General features: G+C 33.1%; 1 protein-coding gene across 3 annotated transcripts in view; it reads left to right on the top strand.

The window, feature by feature from the left end:
* Window positions 1-15,924, top strand: part of LOC108747111 (potassium voltage-gated channel subfamily H member 8) — a 31,120-nt gene that overhangs the window by 10,696 nt on the left and 4,500 nt on the right. Inside the window, exons 2-14 of one of the 3 annotated variants that reach the window (XM_018484381.1) lie at window positions 857-1,090; window positions 4,629-4,760; window positions 5,852-5,979; window positions 6,414-6,642; window positions 8,532-8,695; window positions 9,368-9,581; window positions 10,868-11,047; window positions 11,300-11,499; window positions 11,651-11,900; window positions 12,129-12,388; window positions 13,065-13,216; window positions 13,902-14,070; window positions 15,350-15,734. In XM_018484381.1, coding sequence (XP_018339883.1) covers window positions 857-1,090; window positions 4,629-4,760; window positions 5,852-5,979; window positions 6,414-6,642; window positions 8,532-8,695; window positions 9,368-9,581; window positions 10,868-11,047; window positions 11,300-11,499; window positions 11,651-11,900; window positions 12,129-12,388; window positions 13,065-13,216; window positions 13,902-14,070; window positions 15,350-15,734 — 2,697 coding nt within the window. The remainder of the gene's footprint in view (window positions 1-856; window positions 1,091-4,628; window positions 4,761-5,851; window positions 5,980-6,413; window positions 6,643-8,531; window positions 8,696-9,367; window positions 9,582-10,867; window positions 11,048-11,299; window positions 11,500-11,650; window positions 11,901-12,128; window positions 12,389-13,064; window positions 13,217-13,901; window positions 14,071-15,349; window positions 15,735-15,924) is intronic. The other 2 variants (XM_018484380.1, XM_018484379.1) reach the window with 2 other exon arrangements.

Here is a 15,924-nt window from a genome sequence, read left to right as displayed (position 1 = left end):
ATTATACACCAATGCGAATTCTCAGAAGCGGAAAACGCATAACTCGTGAGGTGCATTTAAATTAATACGACGAGCGATATTGTTTTGCAAACGCGCGCGTTTTCTCGAGCATGAATTTTGTTGGTAAAACAAGGTCGTTTCGCGTGAACGTGTGAATGGAAATTGCTGCATCTACGAGTGTCAGGACTCAGGGAGACTCCGAAGTGTGAAAACAACGGCGTGACTTTTCCAAACGAAAAATTTCATATATATGTATCTACGTATGCGTCTTTCTCTTTCGAGTTAACGATTAGCTTAAGAGCATTAACACGTGCACGAATGCTTTAATCAGTGTAGGACATGCACCCTGTATACTTTCCTTTGTCCCGTGTGAGCTTCCGATCGTAAGGAAGTATCCGGAAACGATAGCCATATTGTTTGATGATTATAGCCACCCTTCATGCGACGCGGAAAATAGGAATTAACACGAATAATGAGGGAGGTTGAACCGTAAAAGAGGATTATCAGCTAAAAATATATTCCCAGGGGGAAACTATCTTCTTCTTTGGGGCGTTTGATGAAAATGTCAGATTTTTAGGGTTTTCGCATTGCGTGAAATTGCATGTGTACGTGGGCAAATACATGGATGATAAAGAGAATTATAAAAGAGGAAGTTAATTACGAAAAAAAAATATATATAAAATCGGATGAAGAGGACCGGCACTTTACATGACTTTTTTTTCCTCGATTCGACGTTGACGTTAAAGAGAGAATTTTGTGTAATACAATTTTAGCAAATAACTTTTACGTCCTCAAAGCTTTTACCGTTATCAATCGCGATCAATCTATGATATACACGTTCTATTTCTGTTCGCAGACAGCAACTTTGTACTGGGAAATGCGCAGGTTCCGACGATCTATCCGATCGTCTATTGCTCCGATGGATTCTGCGAGTTGACAGGATTTGCGCGAGCGCAAATCATGCAGAAGGGTTGCGCTTGCAAATTTCTCTACGGGCCGGAAACGAAGGAAGAGGAAAAGGCCATGATCGACAAGAGTCTCGAGAGCAAGACGGAATTGAAGATGGAAGTTGTTTTCTATAAGAAGAACGGTGAGTTCCTCGAGATATTAAATGACGGAATGTTTCTGAACTATGAGCGATTACGCTATGAATATTACACCAATGTCATAAAAGGTTACCTTCCTTTTCATCACTAGAGATTATGTATATTTTACGATGCGTATCTTCAATTCCTGATATTTCGAGAAAATTACTACAGCTCGACTCTTATTGCTTAATTTTCCTTATTTAAAATTGTACATTTTATTGTTAGAATTTTATTATATTTAATTTTTCAGTTTTTAGAAAATATGGAAAAATTAAAGATAAAAGATTACTAAAAAAAAAACCGTTAAGTAATATCGGTTTCACATAATAACGTAATGTATCATGGCAAAAAATATGGAATCTTTAATGATACATATATCTATATTTAAAAAAGAAATGGAGAAATGGAGAACAGGGAAGAGAATCCCCACGCAATGTAGAGTCATTATCGATTTCCATTTTTCGAGGCAACATTAAGGAACATGATATTTTCTAAAGAAACTTGCTATGCAAAATACCAAATGAAGTAATCTTGTGCCTGCTCCTCCGACGGACATTCTTTGTTTTTTCTTCGCGCAACGGAGAAAATCAATCTACGATAAAGTTAATCGAGAGGCCTCCCACAATATATTTGTCGTGCTGCATCTTGACCTAGAATTTATTTTTCTGATGTAGTTCAACTAAGTTTTGTTATTGGCCGCGCGATTGCAAAGTCAATTATCGGTTCGCGAACTTGTAAGATCAATGTGAAGACACCCTGGGAAGACAAGTGATTACTTTTGTTACGTCTTCTTATAAAAAAATCAAATTATTATTTGCCGTCGTATAACAACGTGTATGCATTACATAAAGACAAAAAAAAACGAGATATCGGAAATGAAAAAAAATAAATAATAAATTAGACTACACGTGAATACTCAACTAAGCAGTGTTGGGAAAGTTACTTATGAATTACTTATAAGTTACTATATACGTTACTTTATATGTGTTTGTTATAAAAATTGAGTAGAAAAACTAGTATGAAAGAAGGATGTTAAAAATGGACCGATTTGGATTCAAAAAGGTGTAAGTAAAAGGAATAGCGCTTTTTTAAGTTTTAATCTTTTGAATACGATAAGTCTATTAAAAAATTCGTAAAATTTAAGGAGTATCTTGAAAGTTGAGCAAGAACATTGTGTATTTATAGAAATTCAGATGGATACATAAAAAACGTACATAAAATACATAATATTACATATATATTACATACATGCATAATATTACATAATGTATGTACGTAGTTACTATTTTATCGATCTCACACTTACACACATACGATTTAATATCATATACTTACATGATTTACGAAACGTCGACATTGAAGGTAAAGAGTGACGAACATTTTGTGTGGGTACATACATTTTTCGATAAGATTGAGGATTTCATTTGTTATTACAAAACAGATCTTCCCCTCTTCTAGAAAAATCTCACTCAAATGTGTTTTGTAGTATGTAATACATTATCCAATTTTCTATAAATATAGAATGTTTTATAAATAATATAAAATCATGTCTTTGCACAATTTTCAAGGTGTTCCCTAAATCTCATGAATTTTTTGTTAGGTTGATTGTTAGGTTGTGGTTTTTGTTAGGTTGATCTACCTAAAATAGAAGTTAGAAATAGAAGTTAAAAAAATATGTATTCCTTTTAGTTACATTTTTTGGGTCAAAAGCCTTTTTTATATCTTCCTTTGAATAAATGATAAAATATAGGTAATATAAAAAAAAAGATAGTATAAAGTACTTAAACTTTTTATATACTCAATTTCTATAATAAATACACACAAGGTAACCTAATTTATAAAATGGGAAGAAAAGTAATGTTGCATTTTTAGCTCAAATTATATATATTCATTAAAAATAAGCGAAATTTAAATTTTAGAAAGTTTTTTAGAAGCTTAAAATCTGTACTTTTAAAGAGTCACTATATTTTTTAAATTTTAGTGAGTTTTATTATTTTTACATATAAAAATTTATGAGCTTGACAAAATAGGACATTTTCTATTCACTTTATAGATCTGTTACCTGCCTAAACAAAATTTGCGAAAATATTTGACTTTCTATAACGTGAAGTCTTTTCCACAAAATCATTTTTTAAAATGTTTTTAAGACTTTTTATTATTAATTATTCTGATAAAATAAAAGGAATATTTTTGACTTTAATAGTTTATAACTCCGTTAAAAATTATCATCTTGTAATTTAAAAAACACAAAGTTGTATTGAGTACTTATAATTACTAATTTAAAAAAAATAAAATATATATATATAAATTTGAGTTAAAATTATGACGTTACTTTTCTTGTAAAAGAAATTTATCATAAAGATTATTATATAACAAGAAAACACACATTACTTTGCTTGTAAACGTTTTCTTTAGGAAAGTAATGTATGTTTTCTTACGATATAATAATTTTTATAACGGAGTTATGACAAAATAAAAAATGCTCCTGCTATTTAATCCGGATAACTCAGTAACAACAAATTTAGAAGCATTTGAAAAAAAATTTTGTAGAAAACACTTTATATGCTTTCACGTTAGAAAGTTGAAAAATTTTTACAAATTTTTGTAGGCACATAAGATAAGCTTACAAGAAAATTTGTTTACTTTGTCCAGCTTTGTATAGCTTTTTATATGTAAAAATTATCACAAATAGAAACTCGAGAAACATAGTGACCCTTCGAAAGTAGAGATTTTTAAGCTTTAAAACTTTTAAATTTAAATTTTGTTTATTTTTAACGAATATATTCTGTACACAGCTTTAAGTTAAAAATACGATATTGATTTCAACCCAACTCTACCACTAATTATAAGTAAAGAAAAAGCTTTATCGGGATCTTAATGCTTAAATAATTAATTAAAAACATTAAAATCCCGCTCAGACCAAAAAAAAAAAAGCAATTTTGAATATGAGAGAAATATAATAATTGTTTAAGTACTAAGATTTCATTCAGACTGAAAAAAAAAATTAGTTTTGAATGTGAGAGAGATGTCTTATAAAGGAGATAGGGAGGAACGTGCCGGTGACAGAATTTCCCACCTGTATATACCCGGCGTGATATTCCTTTTGTAGGCCACACCGACGTGCATTCGCGGCAATTCCATCAGGAGGCATCTAATAAAACGTCATCTTATCTTTCATTGTGTAACCACAATATATTTTCATAAATGCAGGTTTACGCGGCGACCAATGTATTTTTCTTTTCATTGTACTACTTTGTACCTTTACAACACGTTTCGCAATTTTTTGAAAAATATCTCGCTAGAAAAAACTTGACGTAATCCATCGCTCACGTCACATTCTTTTTTGCACGCGCGTACGTTTGCAGTGGAGCTGACGCAAATATCACGTAAGTCATTATCGAAGCGAAGTGTTCAGTGACGAGTAATTTATCGTTTCTTAGATGACGCAGGCCATTTCCAAAATTGATAAATTGATTGATCAATGATATTACTTTAGTTTTTCACTTATTTTCGGTAAACGGTCTCGTTTGATTTGTGCAGGAAGTCCATTCGATTGCCTACTCGACATTGTTCCGATAAAAAACGAGAAGGGCGACGTCGTACTGTTCCTGGCCTCGCACAAAGACATCACGCACACGAAGAATCTTCAGCTCTGTGAGTTGCACGATAGTGGTGAGTTCTAACCATGCTTCGCTGCTAAATACGCGCAAGTGGATCGATTTTAATGAGGAATGATGCGTTCTCTCACGGCGCCATGCCAAAAATACAACTTGAATTCGGAGTTTACGAGTTTCGCATCGCAGGATGGGTAGGAATTGGCCCTTTTACGTCTTTCTCTCACTCAGCGCGTTTAACGAGTCACATTTCGAGCACCGCGCGACACGCAACACGCTGCACGAATCACTGTCGTAATGTCGGGGTTGGTAACCGAATTGTTCGCTGTTTGAGAAAAAAAAATCCAATCTGCTAATCACACCAATCTCTGTGTTTCTTAATGATAAATGATAATAAAATATATTTTTTTTTTTTGTTCGGATTAACGTACAGTATTAATGTCAATAAATATGCTCGTTTGAATTTTAATCAGTCGCGGCATTAATTATATCGGATTAGTCGGTTACAAACTTTACGCAAGATATTCACTGAACACAAAGCAATTCACCAAAGCAATTAGAATTTTTACTGTTATGCAAGAAGAACTTTATTTATTGTTGTTATGCAAATATTGTATTTATTTTTGAAAATGTACATACCGATTTTTTATTATCTTACATACTTTCTAAATCTCGTGGAGTGAAACCTCACTCGAAGAAACTGAAAATACATCCACTCTTGTTCGAGTGACCGTATTTTCATTCTTTTGCCAAGACAGGCGAAATTTTCAGTCTCTTCGAATGAGATTTCGCTCCATAAGATTTAGAAAGTAGTTACAATTATTGCAAAATAATACTGTTTAAGAGAAGAAAATTATTTTTATCGCGAAATTCTTTTGTTATATACACATATATATATTTTTTATTTATTTATTCTATATTATATTTATACATATATATGTAGGTACACATATATATGTAGATACATATATATGTACATTTTATGGGACGTGTGTGCGTGCGCGTGTATGCTGTGTGTGTGTTTCTACTTGCATTTCTTCTAATTAATGCTTCTTGCGTGATTTTTGTTTTTTAAAACTTAAATATTTCTATGCAATCGTACGTAATCTCTTTCTTCTGGTCCAATAATAGCGCAATTTACAATTCCAGACTCGAATGGCAATATCGACCCTGAGGCTCCGCCTTCCAATTACGGTAGGAGAAGAAGTCGCGCCGTCCTTTATCAACTGTCGGGCCATTACAAGCAGGACAATAAGCACAAAATTAAGCTAAACAATGTACGTTTATTTATTTCCTTCAAACTTACTGTCTTTTTTTATAGAGAAATAAAGGTTAAATTATTGTAGGACGATAATTGATAAAATAATGAGAACTTATCCATAATAATATGTTGTTCGTTATGCTGAAATTTAACGATTATTGTATTTATTCGCAAATAAGATTAAAATAATATTCAAATTTCCAGAGATATGTGCCAGTATGAGAAATTTATTTCTCGGATTAAATTAGCTTCAATTTAATTTTTATGAATGTTATTTTGCGAATTAGTTTACATTTGGGACTAATGAAAATACTTTATTGGGTAAAATCTTCTTTAGAAATTAACACCGCGAAGAGAGGCTTTACAATAAATATATTCTTATTCGACCGCCGAGAAATTTGGTAACACTCAGGGCGAAAGCTCTGCCTTTTACATTGCGTATTATTCTAGACGCTTCTGCATTCAACCGCGCCGCCTTTACCGGAATACAAAACGACAACCGTCAAAAAGTCGCAATTTATTCTTAGCCATTACGGTGGTTTTAAATCCTGCTGGGACTGGTTGATTCTCATCGCGACCTTTTACGTGGCAATAATCGTTCCCTATAACGCGAGCTTCATCAACACCGACAGGCCTACTATGGTCAGTGACGTTGTCGTCGAAGTGCTCTTCATTATCGGTGAGTATATCCTATCTCCAATTTTCGACCTCTTGCCCTTTAGACCTCTCTTTATCCCTTCATCCCATTAATGAGATTCTCGTCTGAACCGTAATCCTCCTGGAGGGAATTATTCCAGGTAAATGAATAATCTATAATTTAAATCTATAATTTAAAAAAAAAACAAAAAAGTACGATTCTAATGCTTTTATTAATTCCGATAAACGAGATTAATTAGCCTACCATTTTCGATATCGCTCTTAATTTAACATCAATAAATTATATTGGACCATTAAACATTACGCTACATATAATCACGTAAGTGTACGCACTATTTCTAAGTAAGAAAATAAATCAAGATCTAATCGCTACACCGTAGTAGAAATCGATTACTCCTGCCCTTTTGGAATAATGTTTCTGCGAAGGAAATAGGAAAAGTCCATTCGTCGTTCAATTGGCAACACGTGGAGCTCGTTAGACCGAAACCAAGAGAAACGATCAGCCACCTTCTTTTCTCCTCTATATGTATGTCGCGCAATAATGAGTGACTTTCGATTCGAAGCCGTCGCACAGCAGCTTCTTTCAGGAAATAAAATAGAGGCAGTAGAATATTTTTCTGTAAATATCTTTACAAAATGTAGGAACCTTCTAATTAGCTGATGTTCAGAAACGACGGAAAAGCGACGCGTTTAAATCCGTTATAATCGAGCAAACAAAACAACGCTTGAACTTTTCGTAAGAAAGTTATCCGATAGGGAAACGAGTTCTATTACCGGGGGATTTAACGATAATGAAAAAAGCGGTTTTGCCTTTAGAAAATCTTTAGCTCATTTGATGGCAAGCGTTCATTATAATGTTGATCCTTTGATTTAATTTTTTTTTTTTTTTAATTATTTGCGATATTGAGGCTGCAGGCTAATTCTGACGCAGGCATTTTCATAGAATACTACATATAATATCGTGCGCGTACTTCGGTAAATAAACAACAACCATTTTCAATATATATATATATATATATATATATTCACCAATTTAACATCGATTTTAACTGTCGAACGAAATTGCGCTGTCATGAAGTTGAACGAGGTAGATAAAATACATATTAAAAGACGTCCGCATTATAAATTGGAACATATCTTTCATTTTCTTTCACGGTGTGCGCGCGAGTTTATCGCAAAATATTTTACAATATATATATAGTGACAGATTCTTTAATAAATTTATCGTATTACGATTAATGTAGAATTAACGAATAGCGATATTTCATGTGTGATACATGATATGTAAAATATCGACTATCTGCGACTTTTAAACGAAGTTACTTCTACGGTAAGTGAACGTGGAACGTCAATTTCGCGGCTAAAATCCAATTTGCAAACGGGATTAAAAGGCATTCATTGTACAAAGCCAAAGTTTCGCTCAGCTGCTTGATAGCAGGAATAGAAACTCGGCAGGACAACAAGCAGGAAAGCCAGTTTCTCCTCTTCGTGTAGTCAGGCGATGCACATGCAAACTTGACATTTACATTCGCTCGCAATCACTATTATTGTCACGCCCCGGGCTGAAAACGATGTTTCCCGTTTGACGAAATCGTACCAATTGACATTTCATCATAAAAAAAGATTAATTAAAAACAGTTCACACAAACCAATGGGCCATTTGAGAGCGTCGTAATTGTGATTTATTCAGCAAGATTGACAATATTTTACAATTAATAGTTAAATTGTTGATATATAAAATCTATTTAATTATAAAACGCTTAAAGAGCTTATTTTAAAACTCATTCTTGTTAAACGTATATTAAAATGTTTGAGATTTTGTGTTGAAATCGAGATATCTCGTACGTGCGAAAGATCATGATCGTTTCATGCGCATTGCGAATGTATGTATACTCTGTTATTCCTCCCCAGATATCGTTTTGAACTTCAGAACAACGTACGTGAGTAGAAAGGGCGAAGTCGTCAGCAATAGCAGAAGCATCGCTGTGAATTACGTGAAAGGCTGGTTTTTTGTTGATCTCGTAGCGGCATTGCCATTTGATTTTCTCTATGCCTCAGACGTTTACGGCGGCGAGGTAAGTATCTTTCATCCGCTTACAAATAGCTTTATGAGTTAACTTATTTACTTTCTTACAAAAGCTAGCTTTTACGATAAGCTCTTTTTTTCAAAATATTGAATTTGCGAGATCTCATCTTGCAATCTTCAAGACATCGGATTCAACTCTCTATGACAATTTTTAACTTTTAATCCAATCTAAGAAACAAATTCTTGTTTTTCTATAATATGGAAATTAAATTTAAACAAAAATGAAATATTGGAGCAACATAGAAGTCTGGTATAAGGATTTCGAATTAGGATGGAGAAATCTATATAGAACGGTACTTGGGTGTGTTTTCGCGTTTTAATATCAGTTTTGCGGTAGTAATTTCCGTTAGGCATCAATCTAATGAAGAGGGTAGCTAAGCTAATTAATTTCCCCAAAGTGTAATAGAAAATCGATAGATTATATCAAAATTAATCATTAAATGTTATCAGGAAAAAATCTTCTTACGTTGCTATTTTTAATTGAATAACTATTAGTAAAATTTTCTTATAGAATAAGTAAATTAATATTTTGAAGTAAAAAATATACAATATTAAAACTGCTACAACATATATCTATATCTCGAAATGCTGTATAGAACTTAATGTGAACCGTTAAAAAATGCAGAACTAAATAAACATTTGTTATCGATATCTGTTGTAGGAATCAGCACATAGTAACATTCATTTAGTGAAACTCACAAGATTACTGAGACTCGCACGATTGTTACAAAAAATGGACAGATATTCGCAGTACAGCGCGGTAATTTTAACGATGCTTATGCTCTTCTTCATTGTGGTGGCACATTGGTTGGCTTGCATTTGGTATGTAATCGCCGAAAAGGAGCGATTGCGAAATGATAAGGATTGGGATCTAGGTAAGTCTCTTGAGAAGCCAATTCCCTTGTAGAAATTTAATCCTTATCCTACTAGGTACAATTTGATGCCTCATCCATACTAATGGGGGCACTAGAATCCATTCGTTTTTTTTTTTCATCTATTCAAAATAATTTTAAAAAAATCTCTAAAAATTCACCAACATACTTTCAACTTTCTAGAAAAATAATTAATATTGGCACTAATAAAATGTAGTGTAATTTATAATTACCGAAAGGCTCAAAGAAACTCGCACGAATAGGAATCGCTCGGTGATTAGTGACTCCCTCTTAGTAAGTCCCCAATAGAATAAAAATTAATACTAGTATTGGCAAATTAGTCGCTTATTTGTAATATTAAAACTATTATTACAGTATTTTTAATATTGAAAATAGGTAATTAATTGGTCAATATTATAATAGTATTAAATTTCTATAAGGGTTCAGCATTATTTAATGATCGAAAGTTGCCACATTCTGTAATACGGACGTTATGAAATATTTATGGAAAATGTGAAACACTGTGTACTTGGGAACAGCTAGATTGCCAATCTATCGAGAATACACAAGTATTTTCTCTACCTAATATAAAAACAATCTGAGCACAGTTGCGGCCTTCGTGATCTATAAAAATCATCCGATGTTATCTACTTCTTGAGAAAACATGTCTATATATCCGTCGCAGAATTGCGCGAACGGATCTGCAACTATAGAAACGATATCCTATCGATATGAGAGCTCTTGCATAAGATTTGTGGGAATTGTTATCCAATAGTTATTGAGAAACTGTTTCATCATAAGAATCGCTTCTCAATAGAAATATAAAAAAAATAAATTCCACACAAAATACGGAAATAAAATTATAAATCTAGAAACATGAACAAAAAATATAAAAGTTAATATTTACTCTATAAATTCTTTGGAACGGAATCTCACTCTACAGAAAAAATTAAGTCAGTCTTGAAAAAGAGTAACTCAATTTTCACTCTGTAAAGTGAAATTCATTCTAAAAGTGTTAGAGAGTACGCAACCGGGCGGTATTTTTATTAAATTGTATGATTATATAAAGTTTACTCGCGTCGCATGCTTCAACATGCTTTAATATGCTCCTACCGTAATACTTACTCACTTTAATGCGCTCGTTGGAATGAGTAGGATCTATAATAGGAACACGTTTTTGAACAAGCGACGCGAACAATAGTAACTTTCACTTCAATGAATGAGACAAAACAGATGATAAACCGTATATTAAACTAAAAAACGCTGGAATTGCCGTTAATATGTTCTAGGTTGGATACATACTTTGGCTGAGAAATTAAAAATATCAGTGCAAAACGTCACGCACACAGAGAGCTACATAACAGCATTATATTTTACTTGTAGTAGTCTAACTTCCGTAGGTTTCGGAAATGTTTCGGCAAATACTTTCTCGGAGAAATTTTTCTCTATTTGCACAATGTTGATTGGGGGTAAGTTTTGATTTAATCGTAAAAAATAAGATTTGCATGTTGCCTGTAAAACTTCCTGGTGAGGTATTATGAAGTTTATCATGTTGATATGCTGTAATGCTATTATAAGTTTCACCATGAGCTCATATGCTTGTCGGGAATTAGTCGAGCATTGTCCTTTGCCTGATATTAATGGCGATTTAATGTGAAATCGATTATATTTCATGTACTCCTCTCCACCAGGGCATAGTGCACAAGGTTTTTACATTTCAGCTCTCATGCACGCTGTGGTATTCGGCAATGTTACTGCAATTATTCAAAGAATGTACTCTAGAAGATCCCAGTATCAGACGAAGTTGCGAGATCTCAAAGATTTTTTAATCTTACATCAAATTCCGGAGGAACTGAAGCAGCGAATGCAGGATTACTTTCAGACTATATGGTCACTGAACCATGGTATTGACGTGCACGAGGTAAAGGACATCAGATTTCTTTTTAATTAAAGTGTTATATTAATATATACATCGATAAGTTCGGTTAGATTAAAACGATACATAAAAAGTAAATTGAAAAAAATATTACTACGATAGTTGTACATCACAATACATAATAATTCTTCTGTAGACCCTCAAACAATTTCCCGAGGAATTACGAGGAGATGTTTCAATGCATCTTCATCGAGAAATTTTAAGTTTACCGATATTTGAAGCTGCTTCACAGGGATGTTTAAAGCTACTTTCACTGCATATCAGAAATAATTTCTGCGCCCCCGGCGAATTTCTCGTCCACAAAGGCGATGCCCTATCGTACATCTATTATTTGTGCAATGGATCAATGGAAGTTGTGCAAAATGATATGGTGGTAGCAATTTTAGGTAATAATTTAATACTCAGATTTTGTTATTCGCAATTCTCTTTTGTCAATATTTAATTTTATTACAAATTACGGCTAAATGCTTAAGCTCGAAATATTTTACATTGAGTAAATATTACATTGAACATGTTAATCTTAGATCAGTTAAGGTTTCTTTAAATTGATACGCAGCTAGACGCATAAAATTATTAATTTGCGAACAGACCTCATCCCTGATGTATCTTTTAAGGGAAGGGAGATTTAGTGGGGTGCGACATAAACGTTCATTTGCAACACGGAAATAATGGCGGCGGTACAACTGGATCTGGCTCGGTTGATGTAGTAAAATCCAGCTGCGACGTAAAGGCGCTAACATATTGCGATTTGAAGTGTATACACATGCAAGGCTTAGTCGAGGTCCTCCGACTATACCCCGAGTATCAACAAGAGTTTGCGCATGATATACAACACGATCTTACGTATAATTTGCGTGAAGGTTACGAGGCAGAGGTAATTAACTCTATATTCTCCCCTGAGAGAAAGGGAGAGAGAGAGAGAGAGAGAGAGAGAGAGAGAGAGAGAGAGAAAGGGAGAAAGGAGGGAGGAAGAGAATGGAAAGGAAGGGAGAGGTAGAATTACTAAAGGAATTAAATAACATTTTAATTATTGAAATTATATTTAGAGAATCATCAAAAAGAGTCCGAAATATGATACTTAAATATTTTAGAAGATATTAATTTTCAATTGTAAATATAGAAGAATTGTCTAATTATAATATATATAAGAGAATTTTTTTTTAATTTACCCTGAAAATGGTTGTGGTACAATACAATATTTTAAAGATTTTTACTTTACTATTACACTTCAGTAAAATTGATCAAACATATTTTATACTTTATCGTAGTTTTATTGATGAATGTGAATGAAAAGAGATTTACATTAAAATTCTTCGAAATATAGTGTCGTCATATCTTCGACTGTCATATTTTCAGAGTAAATTCTAAGGAAAAATTCTCTCCGTATATACTTCATTTTATGAATATTTTAATTTACATATATAACGAGTAATAAAAAATTACATTTTATATCTATATACACTTATAAAAAGAACGTGTATTATTCTACAAAGATCATTGAGATTCTGCTCAGATGAAATTTATTATCGCTCTTGTCGTGTAAATTTTAGCAGGAATCCGATGTAAATGGCCCGTCATTGACACTGCCCTCCATCAGTGAGGACGACGAGAACCTAGCCGAGGAGGGCGAAACTTCTCCCCTCTCACCCCCAAACAAATCACCGCTTCATACCTCTTCGAGCCCACGACATGCCAAGTTCAGGTAAGCCCTTGTCAAAAAAAAGAAACCTTAATATTGAAAAAAAAATTATAGAAGTTACTTATGGAAATGTCCTCTTAGGAAAAGTAAAAAACTAAAAAAAGGAAAGGACGATAAGTAAACGCGATGGCAAGATAAAAATTTCAACGACGTAAAAAGGTTGAAATAATGGATAGACTTAGAGAGTGGAAAAAAGTGAAAATCCAGTTGTTTTACTTTTTCACTTTATCTATAACTAAATATTATTTGCATTAATCTGTTTTTTCGGAAAAAATAATAACTTAAATATATATTTAATTCTTTTTATTTATTGACTATTTTCAATAAATTATTAGTCCTAAAAAAATAACATTCCTTTTTTGCTTTAAAGCTGAGGCGTAAAAAAAAATACCTCGGATTGTAAAAGGCGTAATTTGTCGCTACCTTTTAAAGAAAAAAAATTTCAATTGTAGGATAACACGATTTTCCGCTCGTAGAACTTGAGAATATCCCAAAGTCGCATTCGATCCGGCTTTAGACGATGATATACCTATATCGTTGAGAAATTTGTGGTGAAATATAATCCACTTCTGGATTCTTTACTTTGAGATTTTCGCGCCATGATCCAATATCGTCTCGTCTCTCTGAGCATTCTTGATATTTTAGATCGTATAATGAGGAATAAAATTAACTTTGTTTGAAATATCAGGGAGGATTATAGAGAAGGCAGACGTACAAGGGGCGTCTTGCTGCGAGGAGGAAGGGCGGCGCAAGTAATCGCGCAAGAATCTGTAGAGGAACATATTCGAGGATCGGTTGAGAGACTCGATAATCAGTTTTCCACGTTACACCAGGATGTTGCTACGCTCAGTTGCGAGGTACGTCAGTTATACGGATCCTTTGTTTCAATCTGGCTCAGAGACATTATGCCAAATTGTTTTATATTCATTTAACTACTAGTACTTCTCAATCCTCCTTTCTTGGCCTCTGTAATTCAATTATATCCAAAATTATATGACGTGTAATTAACAAATATTGACCTTGTGAACTAACAATTAAATTTTAATATTTCATTAAGAAAAAGTAATTTGTGACTTTGAAGTAATAGATGATGTGGTTCAACACTTTGTACATATATAAAGAACATATATGTAAAGAACATTTACATGTATATAAAGAACGTGTTTTGATCTTTTCCAATTTGCGGCATATTAAATAACAAGTTTCTTGAAGTATATTAAGTGCACACATTTTAGAAACATGACATTCAGAAATAAAAAATAAAATTTTAGTCACTTGGTTAAAAGTGAACTGAGAACAGACACAATATAATTTAGATAATTTTCATAATTTTTGAAACATTGCGTCTCACATATTTTTTTATTATATTTTAAAATTTTTTTGCTTTTTTAACTTTCTCTGCAATAATTTTCGCGACACACTTAGAGATTTTCAGTTAAAAAATATTGGTAAATGAAATATCGTACGGGATAGAATATCGTACAGAACACAGTAAAAAAACATTTTTTATTTGTTTTAGAGATGGTCCATTCAAGTCCTTGTTAAAAAATTTTGCGTTGAATTTTTAATATATCCGAATATTAATTTAACATAATGTAATTGTGTTATTTAAATATTTTTTTTTAAATATTCAAATGTTAAATTAATATTCAATATTTTTTAGCATAAAAATAATACAATTTACGAGTAAGTGAAATAATATTAAAAAATGTATTTTATTCAAAATATAAATTCTAAGATAAATGAATAGAATGTGTTAATTTAACATATTAATGTTGATTTTAATAAAGAAATATGACTGCTTATAAATTATGTCAGTATTACGTTTTTCATGTTAATTTTTTATGAAATGTTTGTGTTACTTCCTAACATATTTACCTGATGTTAAATTAACTCAAAAATTTGATTTGGCTATTTGGGATGTAAAATGCGTTAAATTTAATACATTTTCACTATGTCAAATACTAGGATATATAGACCAGGGCTATTTATAAACCAAATAAATTTTAAGAGAAATTTTTTAGGATAAATTTATCATTTAAAAAAAATTTTATTTGAGCAAATTCAAAATATCCACGGATTCATCATTTGAGAAGAGTTCAACCGCGAGATTAAAATGACACATTGAATCGACAGGTGCGCAACGCTATTCAAGCGTTGCAGATGCTCGCCTGCTCACCCCAAAGTAATCCGAATCTACCGACCCCGGCGGCGAGCCGCGGCAGTGGGGTCCTCGCCAGGAGCTCGTCCCATCCCCCGGACGCCATTTGTTGGAATCCGCCAGCGAGATTGATCGACGCGTCGACGCAGACGGATTGGCCGGTCGATCTGTTCGAAACATGGGTGCGTGCAAACCCTCGCAGGGCCCTAAAGGCCCTCGGCCTCGATCCGGATGTCGTTCTCAGGTTACCACCACCGTCACCCACGCCATCCCCATCGTCGCCTCCACCGCCGCCCTACGAGCCCTTATCACCTTTGGTGGGCTCACCCCAGCAATCGCCTTCGCAATCTCCAACTACAGGTAATTTTGTCTTGAGTGTTATACGAGGGACTTTTGTTAAGAAGCAAAAATCGTCTAAACAGAATCGCAAAGGATTGTCAGGAATTTATAAAACAATAATTGATACAAAAAGATTTTCCAGCTATCCGAAAAAGAGATAGCTAGTCTCTTGAATAACACAAGCGTGTAATAAATGGAAAAATAATACTTC

Source organism: Trachymyrmex septentrionalis, unplaced genomic scaffold (assembly GCF_001594115.1).
Source record: "Trachymyrmex septentrionalis isolate Tsep2-gDNA-1 unplaced genomic scaffold, Tsep1.0 scaffold191, whole genome shotgun sequence".
Taxonomy (NCBI): Eukaryota; Metazoa; Arthropoda; class Insecta; order Hymenoptera; family Formicidae; genus Trachymyrmex; species Trachymyrmex septentrionalis.
The sequence above is the reverse complement of the archived record's forward strand: the minus strand, read 5'-3'. Positions and strand labels throughout refer to the sequence as shown.